The sequence below is a fragment of the Strongylocentrotus purpuratus genome, unplaced genomic scaffold (assembly GCF_000002235.5).
Source record: "Strongylocentrotus purpuratus isolate Spur 01 unplaced genomic scaffold, Spur_5.0 spur5_scaffold_11, whole genome shotgun sequence".
In the NCBI taxonomy this organism is placed as follows: domain Eukaryota; kingdom Metazoa; phylum Echinodermata; class Echinoidea; order Camarodonta; family Strongylocentrotidae; genus Strongylocentrotus; species Strongylocentrotus purpuratus.
In genome coordinates this window covers 33281405-33305978 of record NW_022145596.1, presented here as the reverse complement: position 1 = coordinate 33305978, position 24574 = coordinate 33281405, and the positions used below count along the sequence as shown (strand labels likewise).

Sequence of the window (24574 nt, the reverse complement as noted above, 5' to 3'; positions counted from 1 at the left end):
AGACCACCCAAAAGGCAACTGGGTCCTATCCCTCCTTCGCAGAAACCTCCACTTCTTTCCTGCAGACATTAAGCGAACAGCCTACACTGCACTTGTAAGATCTCTCCTTGAATATGGGGCTACATCCTATGATCCATATCTGCAGAAGGACATCAACAGACTTGAAAACGTCCAAAGACGAGCAGTTCGCTTCATCACAGGGAATTATGTGACCAGAGACGAGGGCTTTACCAACAAGCTTGTCGAGCTCCATCTCCCTAGCCTAAAGGAAAGAAGGAAAAACCTCAAACTCATCCTCTTCTTCAAAGTGGTCGGGGGGGGGCTGGTGCCAGCTCTCCCAATTCAAAACTTTGCTCAACACATCAAATCAAAACGACGTATCCGTGCAAGACAATTTGAAAACTGTAATACCTCAAATATCATAGACAGACAAGTGACAAACAACAGCAAGTGCTACAACCCCATCAGAGCACAAACTGAAAACTACAGGAGCTCATTCTTCCCATCTACCATATCATTGAATGGAACCATTTGGACGAAAACACCATAAACTCCACATCGTTACCAGTAAATGCCACTACTTGTGACAATATCACCTTTACTTCTAAAAACAGTCTCAATCCAACTGGCTCACAAACTGATGTAAATTGGGCCCACACCTGTAAGTACTTCGGAACTCAAGATAAATTATGTCACATTAATATAAATTCAATTGTACCAAAGTTATCTGAACTTAAAATTGTTCTTCAAAATAATCCTTTCCATGTTGTTGCTGTCTCTGAAACCAAATGCGATGCTACCATATCTGATTCTGAATTAGACACTAACCCTAACCCTGACCGCAACCGGCATGGAGGGGGTGTGGCTCTTTACGTGAAAGATGACGTAAGTTGCCGGTATGAAAATAATATTACATGCGACGATATTGAAGCTCTGTGGGTAAAATTATCGCCAAAACATTCAGAAACACTTCTTATATGTGTTATCTACAGACCTCCAAATTCGTCGTTAAGTTACTTTGATTTATTGAACGGAATGTTAAGTCAAGCTGTCACCAATACAGATGTGGAAATGATATTACTTGGAGACTTAAATTGTGATATGTGTCCAAATAACATAGACTCTTTTAAGGGTTTTGAGTTTGCAGAATTCAATTTTTTACTTTCCCAAGTGCATTTTGAAGAAGTATATCAGTGTAAGGATGTAAACTGTGCATGGGATAAATGGTACAATCCGATAATGAAAATTGTAAATATGTGTGCACCATACAAAAGAAAACGTCTAAGAAATAATCAATGTCCTTGGGTAACAGGTGACGTCATTAAATTGATGAACACGAGGGACTACCTTCGTAATAAAGCAATACAGCTCTCGTCATCAGACTTTTGGGAACAATATAAAAAATGCAGAAATCTTATCACACGTGAACTCAAAAATCTTTTAAAAAAAAACATTACTTCATTATTGAACGACAAATCAGGAAACGCAAATGCGTTATGGGATGTTATGCGACGTCTTACTAAGAAAAGTCAGTCTAAAAATATAATATTGAATGTAAACTATGTTGAAATATCAGACTTGAAGGAGGTTGTTGAACATTTTAATACGTATTTTGTTGACTCCGTTTCTGAACTTACTAAAGGTTTTGAGCTCGAGACCGAAACTATTAAGAGATGTGAATCACTTGAAGAAAATCTGGAAAAACAAACAAACGGTGATTTACTTTACTTCTCAAATATCTCGATAGATTTCGTCATCAAACAGATAAAATCATATACTTGCAAAAAAGCAACTGGGTATGATGAACTTTCTGTTAAAATACTGAAATATATCTGTGATATTCCTCATGTAATGGAAAGTTTAGTATATATACTCAATTTGTCTTTGCATTCTTCAGTATACCCTGATGCTTGGAAGATAGCCCGAGTCCAACCAATTCCCAAAGGAGGGGATACAGCCATAATGAAAAACTACAGACCCGTGTCTATATTGCCGATTTTATCTAAAATAATTGAAAGGGCAGTTTATTTAAATATCTTTGAATATCTGTCTCAGCATAATCTATTTTATAAGAACCAATTTGGATTTCGTCCTAAGCACTCATGTGAAACAGCCCTATTGTGCATGGTTAACCAGTGGTCAGACAATGTAGACAAAGGGTATTTGAATGGTGTAGCTTTTATAGATCTCCAACGTGCATTCGATACAGTCAACCACTCTCTCCTCTTAAATAGATTACATCAATATGGTTGCTCTCCGCATGTAATTAAATGGTTTCAATCATACTTGAAAAATCGCCAACAATTTGTCTCATTAGGGAAAGACTAATCAACATTTAGAAATATAACAATGGGAGTTCCACAAGGGTCCATCCTCGCCCCGCTCCTTTTTACTCTATTTGTTAATGACCTCCCATGCTCCATCTCAAATGGCATTGTTTATATGTATGCGGACGATACTACTATTTCTGTATGTGGAAAAACTAAGCAAGAGGTAGAACTTAAACTGACAAAAGCTCTTGGTGAACTGAATTCTTGGCTAAATAAAAATAAGTTGATTTTGAATAGTGATAAAACCAAAACGATGCTGCTAGGATCAAAGCAAAAGCTTAGATCATTAGATAACAATATGCTGTCGATTGAATTAAATAGATGCCAACTGGAATGTGTATATACATATAAATGTTTGGGAGTCATAATTGATAACAGTCTTGACTTTAAAAAACATATCGAAAGTATTGCTTTAACTGTGAAACAGAAATTAGGAAATATTCGTCGATGTAAACATTATTTTGATAAAGCACAATTGAACAAACTGTACTGGGCTTTTGTAGTGCCCCATTTAATGTACTGTAGTACCGTTTGGTCTGGGAGATCTGAAGCAAACCATAGTAAACTGGAAAGACTACATAAGAGGGCAGCATATATGATATCTCGATTTTCCTGGGAAATCCCATCTGAACAAGTGTTCGAAATTCTATCCTGGCCGAAAGTAGATCATCTGTTTTTCAGAGCATCTTGTTGCATGATTCATAAATGCTTACATAAAGCTGCACCTGAAGTACTAGGTGATAAGTTTATTTATATTGAAGCGATATCATCTCGAACAACAAGGAGCACAAATAAGATGCTAATTAGGATGCCACATGTTCGTACAACCTTTTTTCAGAAGTCATTTCTTATCACAGGTCCATCAAACTGGAATAAATTACCCGAACTTATTCGATTTATAAACAATATGAAACCATTTAAACAAGAATTGGCAAAATGGCAAAAGACATCCACGTTTTAATATGATTATGGTATGATATAACTCTTCTTTCTCTCCTCTTTTTAGATATTTTATCATATCTTCTTCTTGTTTTCTCTTGTTGGTTTGTTATTGTGGTTGTATGTTGCTGTTGTTGTTGTTGTTTTTTTCTTTTTTTTTTCGTAATAACCTTTTACTGTTTGCTTTAATAGGATATATGGCATTTACAAATTTGTACCATATACATTTTACTCATTTCGTTATTCTCTTTGTTCAAATCCTTTTTTATAACCTGGTTTGCAATTTTTGTTTGTTAAAATCGTATCTTGTAACTTTCTATATTTATTTATATTTTTATATTGGTATCATATACATTTTACTCATTTCGTTATTCTTTATAATCAAATCCTTATTTATAACCTGGTTTGCAAGTTCTTGTTTGTTAAAATCGAATTTTGTAATTTTTTATGTTTATTTATATATTGATATGTTGATGAAATGTATATACTTGTTTGTGTCATGAAGGGCCTCAACGAAAACCAGTAATTGTTTGCTGATTGGGCTACCCTTCTTTTTAAAGATGTGTTATAAATAAATAAAAAAATCAACCAGCACATTCAGGAAGGCCATTGACAGAGCCTTCTAAGTACCCCGCGCCCTCTCTCTCAACCGATGCGTTTATGCCCAGTAGGGCCCTGCATTGTATACATCCAGATCCAGAATGTAAATAATCTATGTCCTCTTTCTTATTTCCCTTCTCAGTCTATCCCTCTATCTTCTTCTCCCTCTAAGGCTTAGATTAGTATATGATAAAAAAATGCCACACCTGTAGATAATCATATACTTCATAATATCTTGTCCAAGCTTTACTCACTTCTTTTGCGGAAATTGCTAGCGACTCTGAAATACCGTTGCCATTTTCCAAAACCCGGAAATCTGGCCTCTAAATAAGCGTCAAAAATGATATGTCAGATCACATCCATAGAAAAATGTGCTCTGCAACGTATACACTTACATGACCCTAGAAGTAGGTCAGGGTATCACGGTATCTTACAAAAATCTTGGAAAAAGCAAATAACTTTCATGTTTCACTGAAATAATGACAATCTATTTACTCATTCATTCCAATGCTCTGGCAGATGCAGGTGGGGGTACCCCCTCCAAGAACAAAAACAATAAAAAAAGACATGGAAAAAAGGGATGAAGATAATTTTGTTTTAAATTCTTTTTTTGGGGGGGGGGTGGGGGTGCTGTTTGAAGAGAAACATGTTTTTATGATTGGTATCAGTAGCAAGACTTTGTTTTAAAGGGGGGTATGTATTGTCACAACTAACCGTTGCCTCTTATATGGTCCTTTTCTCCTAGCTAGCTACACTTCTTTTAAAGACCGTCACCACTACTGGGCAAGAAGGGATTAGACCACACAGCGAGCCAGCAAGGTCACTGTGACAGGTGGCTATCTCATTAACTCAGCTCTCATTTAACATAAGAAAAAGAGGATCATGGGGGACCAACAGGCACCGATTGGGGAAGTTTTCTATATAGAGGGAGCAAGTAGCTACAAGTATGGCAGTGTGCCTTTAAGTAATATGTTAATTAGATTTGACTTTGCAGTTTTCCTGTTCAAGCTGACTTAATTTTGATCTGTTTTTCTTGTATATTGTATGTTGGAAGCTTGGCGAATAAAAATTAATCAATCAATCAATCATATAGAGAAGTTCATAACATATATATTGTCATTTATCAGGAGAAGTCATACGTTCATTTCTTTAATAACAATTTTAATTCAAAATCAATCTGGTGGACATTTACATGTATGCTCATAACTAAAGTTCCAGCTTCAAATTCATTATTGATATGATAAGGAATGTTATGAAGAGAAAAATGAAACATAAAAAATTCATTAACTCTACTTGAATATGAAGTTGTTATTTTTTGTTTCTTTCTTTTATCTTTTCAGGAGTCAACACCCCTCGTTTCCGGTGTTGTAAAAACGGGAAACTGGAACTGGTAGTGTGGAGAGGGAGAAGCGCTCGGACCAGCCACTCAGCAGGAACAAGTTCAGCCTCAAGGACTACGTTGAGCTGTTTTACGAGGGAAAGAAAGCATTGCAGCTGAAGCCCTAGCAACACCAGTCATTTCAAAGGCAGCTCCAAGTGCGAGTGCTGTGTGCAGTCCTCGTCCAGTTGTAAAGCCTACTAGCACAGTATCCAAGCCGCCTTCAGGTGATTTTAATCATATTTTTATTTATTTTGTCATGCCTTTATGCATTTATATATTAATTCCTCTGAGAGATTTCCATAGACTGACCAAGAGTTTCAAATTGTGTTACCCTCCATTTCTTCATCACAATTGTATAAATATTTCTCTTGATTTGTATAGTGTTGAAATATAACCACTTTTGTTCGACCTCTAATGAAAGACGTCCAGTAGCTAGCATCTATTTTATTTCTTTATTTATACATATATATTTTGTATTGCTATTTTGTATTCCAAATAATGCATTCACTTATTCATCCTTTGTTTTCTATTTCTGTGTAGTGTCTTTTGAAGAGATAACAGATACTGAGATGCTGAATTTTCAGTTGCAAATATTTAATTTTGAATTCATTTCATTTCAACAGGTGTTTCCTGGGTCAAACGCTGGACCCGCACAGTGGCCAGACTGCAGCCAATTCCCAGGAGCTGCTCGTACCAAGGACTCAGAGACCAATAGGTGGACTCTCATCCTCAAAGCCTTCAAGAACATCAGAAGCAAGGTCCTGAATAACGCAACCATCATGAGAGGCACCCAGATTCAACTGGTCGAGCTTAATCAGAGAACTCTTTCGTAGTGGTAAGTTTAATTTCTATTTGATAAATATATCCCTTTATCCCTTACACTTTATTCTCTCATTACAACCATTCAAGGCTCAAATTAAATTTTTGTTGACGGGGGCTCTTCCAAAAAAAATAAGAGAGCCCCCGTGGCCTTCTCATGGGGCTCTTTTTTAATACAAATTTCGATTACATTTTTACCCATGATACTCCTAAATTCTTTGCTATTCCATCATTATCATTTATTTAAGTCAGCATTTTCCCTCTTACAAATTTACAAGTAACATGGGGGTTACTAGCTGACTTTCATCCCGTAATGACATTATCTCCATTTCTTCCTGTTCTGCACATTATTTCCTCCTCATCATTCAGAGCAACCTTTAGTTTCTTTTTGTAGTCTTTACCATGTCCTTCAACAGTCAGTACCATGGAGTGTGGTTTTCCGAAGAGATTGCAACGGAATCGAAGGAACAGTGGTTAAGGAGAAAAGAAGAGAAGAGACGAGCTAAGAAAGAAGAAAAAGCAGCAGCAGCTAAGAAGAAATATACAACCATGACATCATTCAAGTGCAGTAGTGAAATTAGCAATGGCAAGAAAGCAATGCCAGAAATGTATGTAAATTTGAGATAATTAAATCACGTGATCAGACCAGAACTAGGAAACAAGTGCAAAAAGATGAACGGCTGTTTTTTGTGATATATGACATATATGAGATAGACAGGGACCTTCCTGTCTGCACCTGAGAGATATAGGAAAGATAATCCTCCTGAGAAGCCCTCGTAAGGTACATGTACCTTGAGCGGGTTTGTCAGGATGGTGCCGTTTGATGTGACATGGTAGGAACCCACCATGACGACAAGTATCACAAAGAAAGTGAGGAGAGCAATGTGAAAGAAGAGGATGCCAGAACCATGATGATGGAATGGAACGAGATCAATCAAATTTGTTTTGTGCATTGAGGCAGATATCAGGTAATGATACATGGACTGGCGACCGTTTCACCCACCCCAAGCATTCACCATTCGATAATTTAAGAATAGTGGGAACAAAAAAGACGCCTTTAGTCCCTTTGAAATAAAGCATGTGAAAAATCGAATAAAGAGAGAGAGAAAGATATATACTATATATATATATATATTTATATAATGAGAGAGAGACAGAGGGAGATGAGGGAATTGAAAGAGAGGAAGAAAGAAAGACAATATAGAGGAAGAAAGAAAGATAATATTGAAAGAGAGAGAGGGGAAGAAAGAAAGAAAGATAATATTGATGGCATTCACGTATATGTATCACCTTTGTATATTTATTATAGACAATTATCCCCTCCCATCCCCCCCCCCCCCCCGAGGACAATTGCCCCCGAATTTTGTTCTTGCTTTTTTTTCAAAACACCTTATTATCAGGGTGGGCTTTCCCTTCAATGAACAGGAGGGGGGATTTTTCAGGTGGTAATTTTTTTTTTTTTGGGGGGGGGTGATCTCCATTATCCACGCTCATCCTCACCATTGTCCTATTCATATATATCTCGTTATCTCTCCATATCACTCTGTCCTTCTCTATCTCTCTGTCTTTCTCTCTATAAGAGTCTATATCTCTCCCTTTGTCTCTCTCTCTCTCTCTCTATCCATCCCTTTCCCTTCATCTCTTTTTTCTCTCCCTCTGTCTCTGTCTCTTTTTTCACTTTGTTCTGTCTTTTCCTCTCTTCTTACTTGGTCTGTATTCCCCAACAATAACAAATTCTCTCTGTGGCCATGCCTTGAACCATAATGCATGTCCGTACAGAGGAATTTTCCTGTTGGGGACCGGAGGAAAATCCAATGAGTTATTAATAATTTATTGCATTTTCTCTGTGTTTTTTTTTATTTGTGGGGGCTGCCCCCTCCGCTAGCCCCCGCTGCGTACAGTCATGATTCAGTGGTAAAGCAATGGCCTCGTAACTGTGAGGCCCCAGGATCAAAACCGTGTTGATATGCTATATGAGTGCCCTTTTGTAAGGCATTAATCCTCATTACTGTCAGTTATGACTTAAGGCCGAAGGTCCCCTAGTTGATAAGCATAGTAGCACACACATGCTTTAGCAGCCACGTAAAACAAACACTCGCGAGGTATTATTCAATAAAATCTGAAAATGTATACTATTATCCAGATATATTAGGAATAAATCATTGTCAAAATCATTCCATAAACTTGGGTAAAAAACATTCCATCTTTATGACCAACAGTGTATATACATTTTTTCTTTACGCATTTTGTTTGAAAACCATGGTTTATCTCTCCGTTTACATTTATAAGAAGTACCTTTAGCAGGAAAACTTACCGGTATATCATATACCTTGATGTCTTAATAATTAAGTTATAATAGTTATGGTCAAAATTTTCATTATAAAATGACCATTATATTGATTGAATCAAGTGGGGAAAATTCAGATATTTTCTTAATTTCTATCTCTTTTGACACTCCTCATTTCTGCATTTGAAATGAGCACATCATTCCCGATCCCGATAGTAACACGGGTGCGGTATTTTATGGCAGGAAACATGCAAGTACAGCATTAGCATTTCTAACAATTCTGTTACAATGTGAAACTTGCCAACATGCAATAGATATATATATATATATATATATACATATTAAAATCAGCCATTATATATAATAATTTTCTTTCTATTTACAACCTCAAGTACATCAGTAAGAGATGAAAAAATCCTGTTTTTTAAATAGGAGGTCTATTAATGACACCATGTAATATAGAAGAGTTACAACTTTGTATTTTAATAAACACTTTCAATAAAAGGTGTGTTCAAATCTTAATTGGGACAACGTTTGTGACTGATGTCAGTCTAAATAACAATACCAACACGCAACACCTCCATGATTTTTCATTCTATATTATTAACAGAGTCATTATCGTTAATCCATGCTTCAGATAAACCAGTAACAGAAGGTTGCATTGACAAAGAACTAAAAAATAAATTATCCAAGGTACGACATAATTAGCTCCAACAGTTAACATGAAAACATAAACACGTTTTAGCAAAGCTACCTCGTGAGTATGTAATTGACGCAAAATTGTTATGTACATCTGATGAGTAGTATGCTTCTATATAGGACCATGATCACTTTCAGAATCAGCTGAAGTTGAAAATTCTTTGCAAGGTACACAAATTTATTCCATTAACGCATTTCAGGAAACGATTTAGGAAACACATATACATGCGACAAGAAAACATAAAGTAGAAATGCAATAACATTACAATGAAATATTTAATACATTGAAAACTATTTACATATATGTACATTTAAATATATCAAAGGTAAATGAGAGAAAGCAACCTGGGTACATTGAGCATATATTTAAACACTAAATGACATAATGCTACGTTTACACTATGTTCCCGCCGGCCACGGCACCCCCGTTTGCCCAATACGTAATGCGCCTCGTGATTTTGGCCATTTTTTCATTGTATTCAAGTTTTGTTAGGTCTTGCCAAGTTTTCCCACGGTCTATCATGATATCCGTAACGGGCCGTAGGGGGAAGGGGATGCCGAGTCGCGGAGGCTCCAAGGCGCACTACGGTTCAGCCAGCGGTCTACCACGGATGCCAGAACGTTCCCCCTCAGAGAGGGTAATTGTTGTAATAAACAACGCTTAACTGTATGTATACTATGCATCTTAAAATGATTTCCAAGTAAGTTCAACTTTAAAATAAACGATGACAATTCTATAATGTAAATGCATCTGTTTTCCACGTACCCGGTATCACATTTTCAATATTTCATGATTATACTGTGCAAATTTTTGTTTTTGTTTTTCCTTCATATTTTGAAATGTTGGAGAGGAAAAAACATCCATTACAAAGAAAACTAACAATTACCGATATAATTTACCATTAATAGGTTCAGTGAAGACAAAAAGGTGAAATATTAAAGTCATTTTCTTTCCCACGTAATGGTACAGCTTAATAAGGTGGGCCTAATGCAAGTACATTTCTTTGGGGATAATTTTTGGGCTCAAACATATCATTTATACCTCACCAGTAACACTTCGCACTATCAAGCTATTATTTTTCCCTTACAAATAATATTTTGGGATTGTTATGTTAAGGATGTAAGTTTGTTGAATTAAAACGTTCCATCTATGGTATCACTAAATACAAGAAATAGGGTCTATAGGGATAGAGTTATAATAACAAAATAAAGACTGAGACCTCTGGCTTCTTTCTTCTGGTTTTTTAATATCCATTTATGCGGGGGAATGCTCTCTAAAGAGTTCACTCTGGAACACTTTTGGATAAATCATATGTTCCCTGTTGATATGTTGGGAGTTGGGAGTATAGCTATATATACATTCATTGTCAATGAAATTGTTGATTCGCTCAATTATGAAATATATACATGTCGGTCATCTTTTTTTCCGAACGTTAGATTCACAACTTTGGTTGTATTCATGGAGAAAAAAAATTCTTCCCAATAGCAAATAATAAAAGAAAATTGTACAGCGTGATTGATAGCCCGACCTATATTGCGTCATAATGGAACTTGATACGCAAGTACCTCTGAACATGGTGAGAATATTTGTTCACTGTATCTCATTTCCCATAATACAAATGACACAACAATTATAATTACACAACCTATCATGTGAGATACAAATACACACAACCTAATTGAGAAGACGTAGGGGGCATTGTCTTACAGGGTAAGTACTTCCACTCAAAGCATTATACGAATGTCTCGGTGCTATTCTCTTGCGGTATCTTTCTCACGCTGATAAGGACAGCATCAGTTGCCGCTGATGAGGACGTATTTGTAGAGCTCTGCATGCTAGTCGATGTGGTAACATTTTGTCTCTTGACCCTTTCCAAACAGGTCAGTCCCCACTGCTTACGAACCATTGGTTTACGAACACAGTAGAGCAGAAAAATGAAGAGTCCTTGAAATGAGTTCAGGATAATGAAGATAGGCTCAACCATCTAGGATAACACAGAATAAAGAAAATCTGGTGGCAGTTGAAACATAGTATCATTACGTCTTTATACTCAATTTTAGGTCTTTGTAATGGCTCCCTGTTCAAACACACAACCTCGAGTACACATATGATATAAATGTATATTAGCTTTAATGATATTTCTGACCTTTCTTGTCACTGTATCCTATAAACTTTTACAATAGATAAATGCAATTACGTAATGCTTCTTTCATAGATATTGTTGTTTCTACTGTACCTGACTGAATTCTCGGATCATCAGAAAGTATCCAGTGATCCATGTAAGGCCAAGCAGAAGGAGGATACAGATTGCATTCTGAACCCGTTTGATGGTCTCTCTACGTTCGACCTTGGCCTCTCTCTGGACCCGACCAGCCATATTAGAAGACTTCATCAGTCGACGGATGATGAGGGCAAACATGACGACATTGAACAGGAGAATGATTGTCATGGGAATAAGGAGACCACCGATTTGAGCCCACAATTCGAGAAAACATCTAGAGATCCGGTGGAATTCAAAATGTATAAATAGTGGAAGGAAAGAAAAAAAGATATGTAAAAATAAAAATGAAAATCATTTAGTACTTCTTCAACGAAACATAAACGTGCCCCCAGCGTCAAATCATCATAATAAAAAAATATTTGGTACACCCCAATGTTATTACTCTTAAGCATTTAGCATCATCTGTGCCTGGCAGGTAAACAGCGAACTGAATCACTGTAACTCGAGGGTCTCATTTTATTGGGAGAGTGAAGGTGGACCACGACACCGGGGTTTCTCCTATTCAAGCACGAATAGTGCAGTGGGTTCTTAACAGGCAAAGGTGGTGACTCTCCTCTTCGCGAGGCCTCCATTTAACGTCCAACACGATGGGCGGAGTGTTCTCCACTGTAACTTCCCATAGGAAAGTGTAAAGTATGCCGCAGACCTGCCGCAGACCTGCCGCAGACCTGCCGCAGACTTTTAGTCTGCGGCAAAGAGTATGCCGAAGTATGCGGCAGAAAGAAATTTTGCTGCAGACTTGCCGCATACCAGTATGCCACAGGAACAGTCTGCGGCAGATCTGCGGCAGGATGAAATTTCGCTCAAGACTTGCCGCATACTAGTATGCCACAGGAACAGTCTGCTGCAGATCTGCGGCAGGATGAAATTTTGCTGCAGACTTGCCGCATACTAGTATGCCACAGGAACAGTCTGCGGCAGATCTGCGGCAGGATGAAACTTTGCTCCAGACTTGCTGCATACTAGTATGCCACAGGAACAGTCTGCGGCAGATCTGCGGCAGGGCGAAACTTTTCTCCAGACTTGCCGCATACCAGTACGCCACAGGAACAGTCTGCGGCAGGTCTGCCACAGAAAGGTGGGAAATTATACAGTCTGAAGCAAGGCTATAGTCGGCTATTTTGTAGGACATGCAGTACCATATGAGGTTACAGGCTGAGCCCATGATATCTTGTAAATTCCTGTGTTAATTAGCACTGTTAATTGTCTTTTTAGCTTCTGTCAAACCAAACAATTTGCTTCAAGTTCAACTAGTACCATAAGAGGAATTTATTACATATATCGAGGAGACTGAGGAATTAACGGACTGTTTCAAACTTTTTTGTTGTGCCATATGTGATCTTATCTTCAGCCCCACTAACTCACTATTTTGTTGTAACTACCCAAGACGAAAATCCAATTGAAACCAATTGAACACCAATTGAATTTTCAATTGGTTTCAATTGGTCTCAATAGGTTTTAACAGGTTTCAATGGGACTTTAATAGGACTTCAGATGGTTTCAATTGGTCCAGATTGTCCCTATGACCAATTGGGCCCATTGGCCCCATTGGCCAATGCCCCATAAGACTTTAATGGGACCCCAATTGGCAAAATACATTTATCATGATTTGTTAAGCAAATTAAGACAATGCACATCATTTTTGTGATTTCTATTTTCCTTTTGCCATTATTAACCAATAGATTATTTTGTCTGATCATGTTACAATTACATTCACGTTTTAGCAATAGATATATTGATTATATGATTACTAACCAAGAAACAATATACATATTTAGTATATATATATGTGTACGAGCCTGTGTCACTTTCAATGTTACTCTTGAATACACTTCAAATGATCTATGTGATGAAGTTAATACAATTGAGAATAGAATATACCTAATTGGTAATATCGATATATATTGGTATTACCTAATTGGTAATATCGATATTGCCAATATCGATTATGAAGTATCAATCAGTTTATCACTGGTTCTTCTACATGCATACTTTATTGCCACGTACTGGATATGAAAGAGTATGCGGCAGGTCTGCTGCAGGTCTATATGAGATATGAATATTCATGATGAAGAGTCTGCGGCAGGTCTGCAGCAGACTCTTCATCATACTGAAAGAGTATGCGGCAAGTCTGCGGCAAGTCTGCAGCAAGTCTGCGGCAGACCTGCCGCAGACTCTTCATCATACTGAAAGAGTATGCGGCAAGTCTGCGGCAAGTCTTCAGCAAGTCTGCGGCAGACCTGCTGCAGACTCTTCATCATACTGGAAGAGTATGCGGCAAGTCTGCGGCAGACCTGCCGCAGACTCTTCATCATACTGAAAGAGTATGCGGCAAGTCTGCGGCAAGTCTTCAGCAAGTCTGCGGCAGACCTGCTGCAGACTCTTCATCATACTGGAAGAGTATGCGGCAAGTCTGCAGCAAGTCTGCGGCAGACCTGCCGCAGACTCTTCATCATACTGAAAGAGTATGCGGCAAGTCTGTAGCAAGTCTGCGGCAGACCTGCCGCAGACTCTTCATCATACTGAAAGAGTATGCGGCAAGTCTGCGGCAAAACTAATTTGCATGTGTAAAAGATGACTGTCTGCGGCAGGTCTGCTGCAGATCTGCGGCAAGTCTGCCACAGGAGTATGCGGCAGGCTCATTTCTTTCATATGGGTTAGCGTGCGTCTATAGGGGAGGGGCTCATTAACTTACAACCCAGGCTTCAGTCATCCGCCTCTGGGTTGGACTCGAACCCATGATCTTTGGTACTACAAGCAGATGCTTTACAGACTGAGCCAACTAACCTCCTCATATGTACACAGGTATTTGAAATACTGCGGCATGTATTTTTTGTTTCAAAAGTAAAATGCATGTAATTCCCTATTTTAATTAAGCAAGCCATACAAGACTGAGACAGTTATGTGAAGCTAAATTTCTATAAAAGGAGATGGTATGCTGTATGAAAAATAAATTTGCTTCAGTAACTTGGTTTATAAATAAAAACAAGAAATTGTCATAGCACTATGCTCCGTCCTGTTGTCTTGATATGGCTCTATTTTTGTTTACCCTTACCATATCACGTAAAGGCCCAACTGATCGTGTTACAATACCATAAAACATTGTGACAAATATTTTGGTTCGAAGATTATGATATTAACGGGTTCGTAGACTACTCACAGATTGTGTGCGTATTTTCCCTGGGCAATGGCTCCAGTTACAATGACAATCATTGCAGGAATACCTTGAATTTAAAAAAAGGGGAAGACATTTATGATTAATTATATTTTCACCTGTCAATTGACAGTTTTAAAGCCTTTTCCTAGAAGGAGAATAAGAGAAAATGCCTGTTCATTGCCATTGTGTGATTTAAGCAAAGTAAAAGGAAAAGTTAAAGATGGCGATTGATAGTACAATCGCTAAAATAACATAGAGCAATGGGGGTCATGGGGCATGCAGCCATTAGTATATATCTTCTTGTGTGTTTTTCTTCTTCTAGAATACAATGATCAATTTTTGGATCACTCAAGAGATGCAAAGATCTTATTTAAATTGAAAACCGTTTTGAACAAGTAGACAACAAAAATGACCTGTCAAATAGGCAACCATGCAGCTAAAACATTGATGTTGTAGAACCATGTTAATGGAAAATAAAGGATCAATAGCATCAGCAAATTGTATCCTTCCGTTCTCAGATAATCGTTTGTCTGCCCCGAAATGTCGCATACTTTGAAAAAGATGGTGATGAAAGCCACTCAAGAAGAAAAAATCGTGCACTTTGCACTGTTTGATTACAATTTATGTAAATGCTGGCAATTTAATCTTAAGGTTGTTAATTATTATTTTACATGTATTAATTGTATAAATCATTTCCCCAAAAAATCTATTACAAAAAAAAAAAAAAATTAATGATCAATTACGATACTACTGGTAACAATTTTGAAATGTTTGTACCCCAAGCAACGGCACCAGCTTTGACCATGAACCGTGGAATGTAGGTATCAAATATCTTGACGATGATGAGATAAGTATTATATCCCTCCACACCCATCCACGTGATCGAAGATAGAACGAAGTAGTGAACGAGCGCTGTAATGAACCCGCATGGAGCTGCCTTGACTTGGTATTGACGTTTGGTGCTGTCCAGTGACATCATGACAATGAACGCTAAGTAGAGACAGAGTAACGTCAGGCACAGGCAAATGAAGATCTGGTTGGTCTGTTTTTCCCTCAAAGCTCTTTCAGTTAATAAAAATATAACATAAATTGTATTTGATTAATACATTGATATATGTAGTGCATATATTATTATTTAGCAATAAAAATGTTGGTGCTAGGGTTTAGGGAATATGGCGGTAGCAAAATATGCAGAATGTCAAATTTGAATATTGCCCATGCATCAAACAAACAATCCCGGGTCCTGCACTAGCTTGCTTTAACCTTAGATCATACGATAGTAAATAAATGGACTGTGGACTAGGCTGTTATTCATACGAGCAGAAAGACTGCCATCATTTGGCAAAATATTGTTTTTTCAATATCAAATGGATATTCAAATGAAATTTCTGTCGCAAGTTTTCATTTCATGTCATTCAGTTATTGATTCAACCATTTTTCTAAAAACAAACATTCAAAATTACAATCGATGTTTGAAAGATATACAAAACATATTTGACATACAAAGTCCTGAAAGAAGCTTAAGCTTGTAATATTGGGTTCCCTCTACAAATAAACAAGAATAACTGTATAAAAAAATCCAAATAATAATGTGTACATATAAGCTAAGACAAACTAAACCAAAGCACCAGTCAGCATTCATATACCGGCTATATACAGCACAAGTAGACTAAACCAAACTAAACCCATTTGCTTGGCCGAAGCAGTGCCCCAGTACAGCCATTGTGCACTGACCAGCGCTTTGCAATACAAAATCATAACAAGCATATATACGCACATACACCCACCCACACGCACATAAACTCGGGAGAGATAGAGAGAGAGAAAGAAAGAAGGGGGCAGAAGAGTAGGAAAAGAATAAAGAGAGATGAAGAATTGTAGAAACATATTGCACAAGTTAATTATGAACATTATTTTAGTGAGAGCAGGAAAGCATCATGACAAATCATTTTAAAATGGGATATAGTGGTACTGCTTTTACTGCTCTCAAGATCACTCCAATGTTGGATGGCATTAAAATGAAAGGATGTGTATCTGTGTTTAAAAAAATCTGAAGGAAATCCATAATATATGTGCTCTGCTATAATCTAATATACATTTATGAGATGGATAATTTGTCCTTGTTTTCACGAAGTGACGGTAGTGAGGAAAATCGTAACGCAAAGTGAATGCAATTTTTTTCCACTACCGTCACTTCGTGAAAACAGCGACGATTATTATAAAAATGGAGATAAACAGGACTCTTACCTGTTTGATATATATGTTGCGAGGGTGACAAGTAGGCTTACTATTGAAATACCACATCCTATGTACGTTAGAACTGTGTATGCTTGCTCAGAAGACCCATCCTCTCTGGAAATATCCTACAAATATAATAAATTATCACAATTTTATTATCCAGTTCATTCTACACTAAACCAAAACATAGGCCTGTAGAGCTATATGAAAAGCTTACTTGTATGTGTGAGCTCTTACCCAGATAACAATACGCCGTTGGGCTAACGTCGCCATTTTTCACTGATAAACATTGGGCCATGGCAAATGGTGGGAAAGGGGTTTGCATAACGTTGGCCCAACGTCAATTTGCTTTCTGGGAATTTTAATAGTTGGGATTGCTCTCATTAATTTGTCGCCGACACATTATGTACACCTAGTCTTTATGTTCTTCGGATTGCCCGGAGTTAGTCACCATGTGGGCAGCCCCCCGCCCCCCCCCCCCCCCCCTCCAAACAAAACAAAATAAAAAAGCACTCCTAAAATGAAAAACAAGAAACGGAAAAGAACAAGGAAAAAGAGAAAAATGCAAGGAACAAGACAGAAAATCGCTCTAACTATCCACAAATCGGTCGCTACGTTCCCTCATACGATACACTTTTAATTAGCTTTACAATTAAAGAAGAACTGTAGAAAATTACAAAGACTGCGTTTACATTGTGTGTTTACAAAGGCACTGGTATAGATAGACAATAGCAGTCTTTCCCTCAAAAATTCTGGAATCTTTGGTTAAGTGGGGAAGTCTATTTCTGGAAATAAATATTCCTCAGAGCTTCCAACAATAGCAATCAAAGTATTTCCAATGGGGGAGAGATAACATGTAAACTATATAGCTACAACTAAAATATTAACAAAAAACATATTCGGGTGGAGATCCTGCAATACCATGTGATTCCCAGAGGACGTGCTGTGAAAATAAAAGACATATACTACTATAAGAGAAAAAAAGATCTTACCATAAGGACGGCAAAGTTGGTGAGATGGTTACATCCACAAACGATCTTCTCCTTCTCATCATATGGAGAAGGATCCCAGTTGTTATCATTGGATGAGCTAATACCAGATGATGAAAGAAGATGACACCCTTCTTGAGACCAGTCACTAAAGCCAATATCCCAGTATGAACACGACGGGTTCGTCAGACCAGACTTGTGAGAAAATTCAAATTTAGAACTAACTGCATATGACTACCGATATAGTTGTTTTCATAGGTGTTCAACTATTGTTAATAACATAATGCATGTCCTTGTCTCGATACAGATACAAGAGAATCGTATGCTGTGATATTATGATACAGAAATAATTATAAAACATTGGAAATAATACTCGAAGATGACAGTATGCACATTTATTTATATCTATGGAGTAACTTTGAAAGTGAATTTTAAATTCCATTTAGTGCCTACCTCTATCGGGGTAAAAGTGAAATTGATGGGTTCTGTCAGATCTTCTATTTTCTCGTCCCCGATGCTCAGAGATATTACAGGTGTGTTAGCAGATCGGTTTGTTCCTATACTTGTGTTCTTCAATGATTTAGAAATGAAAAGGGCTGGTGTGGAAAAGACACTGAAAATCACGCGAACAAAGCCGTTAGTATTAGAACTTCCTCCAGATATCAACGGTAAAGCGGAAGAAATCGTAGATGGTATGTTGACAACAGCGATGGTATCTGGTTTTGTAGCTTCAGCTTGATTTTCATTTGAAGTTTGGATATTCGTGTCAAATTTTTTCAGATCAGAATTGCTGTCTCCTGCTAACGAAAGGACTAGACCATTTGAGATGTCATCAGTATTTACGCTTTGGACCTGAAAAAGTCAGAAAAACAGAATTGGTAAAAACAGTCCGATAAGAACGTTACTTTGGCCATGAAGAGGCATAGTATTCTAATCAGGAAATGAAGTTCATCTTTGCATGTGCCATTGACAGATATCTTATTTTGCGGGGCGTAGTAGATGTCAACTATATTCAGTTACTTGCATGAATTTTGGTCTTTGCTGCCCTGCCAAGGAGAAAAATTCGGATATAATATCAGCGTTTTATTCGACATAAAAAATCAAAAGTTCTACGTACCTGCACGGCAATATTCGATTGTTGAAAGCTAAAATTTTCACCGTCCTCTACAGGTACACTTTTGATCTGCTGCTCAAATACTTTAACGACATCACTAACAGAGGCTGATGCTGATTCAAGTGTTTCTGTTTTAACCTGAGCGATGTTACTCACTATGGCAACGATGGATGCAGTTACCTGTTATTCAAAATGAAATAAATACATTCATTTACATATTCTGAAAGCAGTAGCATTATCAGTATGAAATAAAAAGTTTGAACACAGGTGTATTTGGGGATAAAATTTGGACAGTCGGATTTGACAAGATCTTAAACAAAATGACAAATTCAAATATTCACAACGAATGGCCTACAAATGGTCTTTATTTCAGTAATATAGCAGGACTAGACAGTGACAAGATAAACAACTGAGTCAAAATAACTTTATATGTAAGCATTTACTGGACACTTTTCATAACAAATTGAATAAAAACAAAGAAACACATTACATACAACATTTTTGGGAAAGTGTTGTATTCGCAAAACTAAATAAAGAAACATACCTTTTCACTGTTTGTTTGAGCACTTATATTTGAAATTATATTTGCAATCGAAAAAATGTCATCAGAGGAGATATCACCGATGTGACTTGTCACCAAACTGACGTCTTCACTGAGCTCAGCAACATTCTCATCTGAAACGATAACCTTGGAAAAAACGAATTTAAACATCAGTCTCGATTATGTTTGCTTGTATTGTTCTATAGAGTCATACAAACAAAATTAATAGTATAGATGAACTTTGTTTTTACATTCGTCTCCTTTCTACTGGACCAGGGGTGTCCACTTTTATGGCAGGATCCCCAACCTAGGTACATTCTCCCTCCAGTCAGAGAAGGTATCAGCCCACCTGCTTTTCATTTCTGAGCATATAACAACTTATCACAGAATGTTCATTTCTATTTCATTCATTGGGATGTTATAAATGTTATCATTTCTAGGATGTGTCCAATAACTAATTAACTTCCGTGCTACATTGAAATAGGCTTGATTGGCTGGAAATTGATGGATTTCAGTCCCGATTAACCCATAATGAGTGATCCCATGACTGTGTTGTGAAAATTCAAGGAAACAATCTTGAAAGGGCTGAAATAGATATCTCAAAATTGATATTACCTTTGAAAGCTGACTAAGTAAATCTCCAACATTTCTGAATGGTCCACAGTTATCCATGGGAAGCCACGTACTCTGTGAAATCAGATCACCGACGCATATGGCAAGCCCGATTGGTTGGTCAGCTGTCAAACAAATTCACAACAATTTACTATCCCCATACCATTATTAAAATTCATGAAATAAAGATTTGATTATTTTTTATGGGAAGTGTCTTGATAAAATCATATGAATAATGATGACAAAATTATATAATTAGAAAATACAAATATGTAGCTGTAAAAACTTAAATCCTCTAATGTTCATATATAACTAATGCAAAATTCCTTTGTCTAGAGGAGCCCATTTGTTAATTTAAATCAATTAGAATCATATTGACTAATTACATTTTAATTTCCAGAAGGGAGAGATAGAGGCAGGTATAGAACGTGCATTAGAAGCATCCTAATTTACCGTTCGTTGTGTCAAATGGACATACTTCAGTTGAGTTCAACCATGTTCCGTTCTCACCCTCTAGGAAACTGATTAGTCCAAAACGTGATGACATCCATGTCGTATTCTTACAGATCGCTGGGTTCCATGAATATAAGAAAAACAAAAGATACAAGAAGCAAGCAGTTTTGAGTTCTGGCGATAGCCTCGCATTTCTATTAAAAATGGATTTATGTCATTTGAAAATACAGAAACTGTAAATACGAACAATATAATAAAGACTCTAAACGTGCTGCAAACTACATTCACTCACAATCACATTTTTTAAAGGCATAATATTTCTTTTGCTCATTTCCAAGCTACTGTAAATTTTCTATGACAATCGTAAATGCAGACAATAATTATGTGTAATCTTTAACAGTCGTAAAATGATTCTGTGTCAATCTATTTTTTGTTATTAGTCTGTTAATAGAAGTCAAGATTGACTCCCTATAAACAAAGATGATCCATGACTATAATCCTTACCTGTGTTCTCGATCTCTACACTTCTTACATCCAGAAAACCATTCGAGTTTTCAGCCAGTCTATCAAGAGCTTGACTAACAAGATCTAGTTCATCAAATGCAGTCAGATTGGAATTCTTGATGTAGACATTCAGGTCAGCAACCACACCTCCTTGTCTGGTGAGGGCGCTGCATACCACCGATGGTGACAGGTCCTTGATAGAGGTATTATTCTTAAGACCTTCAAGTACCTTTTAAAAAAAACAGAAGGTATCATGATGTAATACGATTTTGTTATAATATACATTTATTTCTATTTCTTTTTACTACATTATATACACATAAGAGGTACATAGAATTTGTATATGTGACACTCCATTCTCCTACATACTCCTATAACAGCGTGATGTGCCCCCCTCCTCCTCCTGGTTGCTATCGACTCAAGCATTCATGCTTATAATAGTTGGCCTCTGCATTTATCTTGATTCTATGATTTAATTACCTCCATACTTTCAAGTTTTCAATTACATCTACAGTATGTATTTTTCGGTATTTCAGTTTTCACATTTTATGTAAATCAATTATATCTTATATTATTAGTATTGTTTGAATATTTTGTATTTGATTTTCAATAAAAGTTTGTGGTAGGCTAATACAGGCAAAATAATTTCAAAAGTTGATTTAAATATCAAACGCCCTTTTATCTTTCAAACAATTAAAATCGCAGTCATCGGGTATACACTGTACACTGAAGAGATTGAGAGCAACTACCTATTCGTTTTTAAGGCACATTTTAATATAATCCAATGTATTGTTGTCATATCTGTGTGCATGTTTGGTCCATGTCTTCAATTTTTCCTATATTTCTTAGTACTTACATAATTGCTGATGTTGAGCGATATCTCGAGATAGTGGCGGGAAGTACGTTCAGAGAGGCCATCATTCGAAGTTAGATTGAATTTCAAATTAGAAAGATGGATATTAGTGAAACCTGCATCAAGAGAAACATCAATATATTATATTTTAATACTGTAGTTTCCGGAACATCATTATTGCCTTTTACTTATAATCTTTTCGTATTCTTTTTAAATGACTCTTGCACAATTGAGTTGCCTTGAGATAATCCTTCAATATACATTGCATGAAAGCTAGGTATACCAATTGGTTCTTTGGAAAAAGATGTGTGCACAATATATATTGTGATATATGATAGGGTACGTTTTTCTTATATCTGTTATATGTATACCATCGTGCAATAATAACACTTTGCTTTCTTTTTTATTCTGGTATAACGCATACAAAAGTAAGGCTGCGCATGTCTCTTCTTGGTGCGTACCCACTGTTTGCATTGTCTCAGCTGCGCGCATCTGACGCAAAGGTAACCCAAATGTAATTGAGGGGGCCTGCCTAAATCCAAATAAAAATATAATTCATGCATTTCCTTTTTTTGATAGAACATAATTATATTCATCTCCAAAAGTCCAAATTTCTCTTGGGTCATTATATTCAGGGAAATATAAAATCAAACAAGAAATCCTGATTTTTTTTTTTTGTTGGTTCCTACATGTATATATTATTATATTGAACACTGGAACATGCACAATTCATATAAACACTAGCTGGCAGTATTAGATAGCTCTTCCAGATACAAAGGTTTGATTAGTCTAGAGCTCACCATAATAACTATGGGTGGTATTCTCTTAAGTTAAGCTGGGACTAAGTCCAGACTAAACAAGAATTTTAGTTCGCACTTCTATGGAATGCTAGGTTTCATCTTCCTCCTTCAATATTCATGACAAAGATAATCTACCAAGGACTTTGTTGAAATTTAGTTTATACTCATATTATCTTTTTCTTCCTATTTCAGTGCAAAATTAATTTTTTGGACACTTTTCATTGAAGGATTAAAATAATCTGTTCAGGGTAAATTAGTTCACAACAGGCACTCCATAAAAGTGTGAACTAACTAAGCATGCGCTAACTTAGTACGCGCTACCGGAATACCACCCTATATATTTGCGTCATAACCAGGCCCCCCAAGCTCCGCCATTTTGTCCGGATCCATTAGAAGCCAAAATAAGCCCCCTTGCATAATTCATGAGCCTTATGAATTATGCATTCTGTAGGATGATCCCCACGAAAAGTGTACTGGAATTATGTTAACTACATGGTAAAAGACAATACGCGTATCAGCGTAATTAGAGAGGTCAAATAATCTACTGTACGGAATTATGGGTAATTTATTCATCACGCTGCGCGCTCGCAACGCAAGTGATTCAGCGAATCAGCGTGGATTATTCTGATGCGATCACCGTGAGGTGAAATACGCGCTCGAACTTGTATTATCGATCACCAGTATGACAGCTGGTGTACCCAGGATGCATCGGGAAGTGGACCTTGAAAGTCCCACTCGTTGTTGTGTTGTTGTTGTTTTTTAATATGGGGGAGTGGCCTCAACTTCATTGAATAAGAAATACTGATATTGTCTCGATCTTATTCCCTTTTTAGTCTATCAATAACTGGGTCTGTTTTTGTTTTATTAAATCAAACATGCTATAAGCCATATAACAACACATTCTCTGACTATGATTATACATTTTAATTATGCTAATGTATAAAGTTTCCTTATTTTAGACAAACAAATTATGTGGCAAAGTGGATGGTTTTTCTCCACCCATAACGGTTTGTTGTCTTGACTGAACAACCTGTTGTAGTTCCTTTCTGTCTCACTTTCTGTCGTGTTATTACCACTCATTTACATTTACTCGTTATCAACTACAATCAACCATTCCATATTCACTCCATTACTGTCCACATTTCACTTGGATTCTTCACTTTTCCTTTTTGCAGCCTTTGCAGGAGCTTTGAACATGTTTAATGTAGAGACCAGAGAGATCGGAAAATATGTTAATCATTTTATTCAAATTTTCTAACTTGAAAACGGAAAGTGAAACATTGTTTTTCAACATCTTGACATCATTTTTGTTTAAAGACAATGTAATTTAACACTGGAAATTTTGAATTGGGTTGCCCCCCCCCCCTAAAAAAACCCACAAAAACAACAAACAAACAAACAAACCCAGAAGTGGTACCAGGGTTAGTTAGTTAGGAGGCCCATGTCCTTTATAATTTTATTTTTAGGAATAGTTTTCTCTCTGTTATCAATTTGACATTGGTATACCGTTAATTTCACTGGGAAAACCACCCCCTTCCCTTACACATCAATACTGCCATTTCTTCTAGCAACAGTAATTCTATAATTCAAAACGTTTTCATTTTCTAAATCCTTCTAATATATATAACAAATATAATATTTTTTACACTTTTGCAACCTATTACATGGTCCATGTAGAAACAGCACCAGGAAGAGGATAACAAGCCCCCCCCCCCCCGTTTTTTTAAGCTAGGAAGTATGAAAACATGATTCTATTAAAATTAGCAGTTTGGATACAAAAGGCAATGATGATTAGCAGTTTTCATATTTTTGGTGCATTTAGAGGGTTGTCTTTCAAACCTTCTTACATACAATACTTGAAGCAGCAATAATGTAATAATCTACAAAACTGCAAATACAGAAGTCCATAGACTGAGGTAAATGAATTTCAACATGTATAATTATGATTAAAATATCATTGATTAATTCAATCTTTG

The 24574-nt window shown here is 36.7% G+C and overlaps 1 protein-coding gene across 1 annotated transcript in view; it reads right to left on the bottom strand.

Moving 5' to 3' along the window:
* Window positions 1-8259: 8259 nt before the first annotated feature.
* Window positions 8260-24574, bottom strand: part of LOC764348 — a 29212-nt gene continuing 12897 nt past the window's right edge. Inside the window, exons 10-22 of the mRNA XM_030981221.1 lie at window positions 21802-21914; window positions 20946-21174; window positions 20442-20558; window positions 19992-20113; window positions 19380-19523; window positions 18839-19015; window positions 18175-18573; window positions 17725-17916; window positions 16742-16857; window positions 15272-15555; window positions 14498-14561; window positions 11293-11551; window positions 8260-11040 (exon numbers count right to left, since the gene is read on the bottom strand). Of these exons, the coding sequence (XP_030837081.1) occupies window positions 10789-11040; window positions 11293-11551; window positions 14498-14561; window positions 15272-15555; window positions 16742-16857; window positions 17725-17916; window positions 18175-18573; window positions 18839-19015; window positions 19380-19523; window positions 19992-20113; window positions 20442-20558; window positions 20946-21174; window positions 21802-21914 (2468 nt within the window). The 3' untranslated portion in view covers window positions 8260-10788. The remainder of the gene's footprint in view (window positions 11041-11292; window positions 11552-14497; window positions 14562-15271; window positions 15556-16741; window positions 16858-17724; window positions 17917-18174; window positions 18574-18838; window positions 19016-19379; window positions 19524-19991; window positions 20114-20441; window positions 20559-20945; window positions 21175-21801; window positions 21915-24574) is intronic.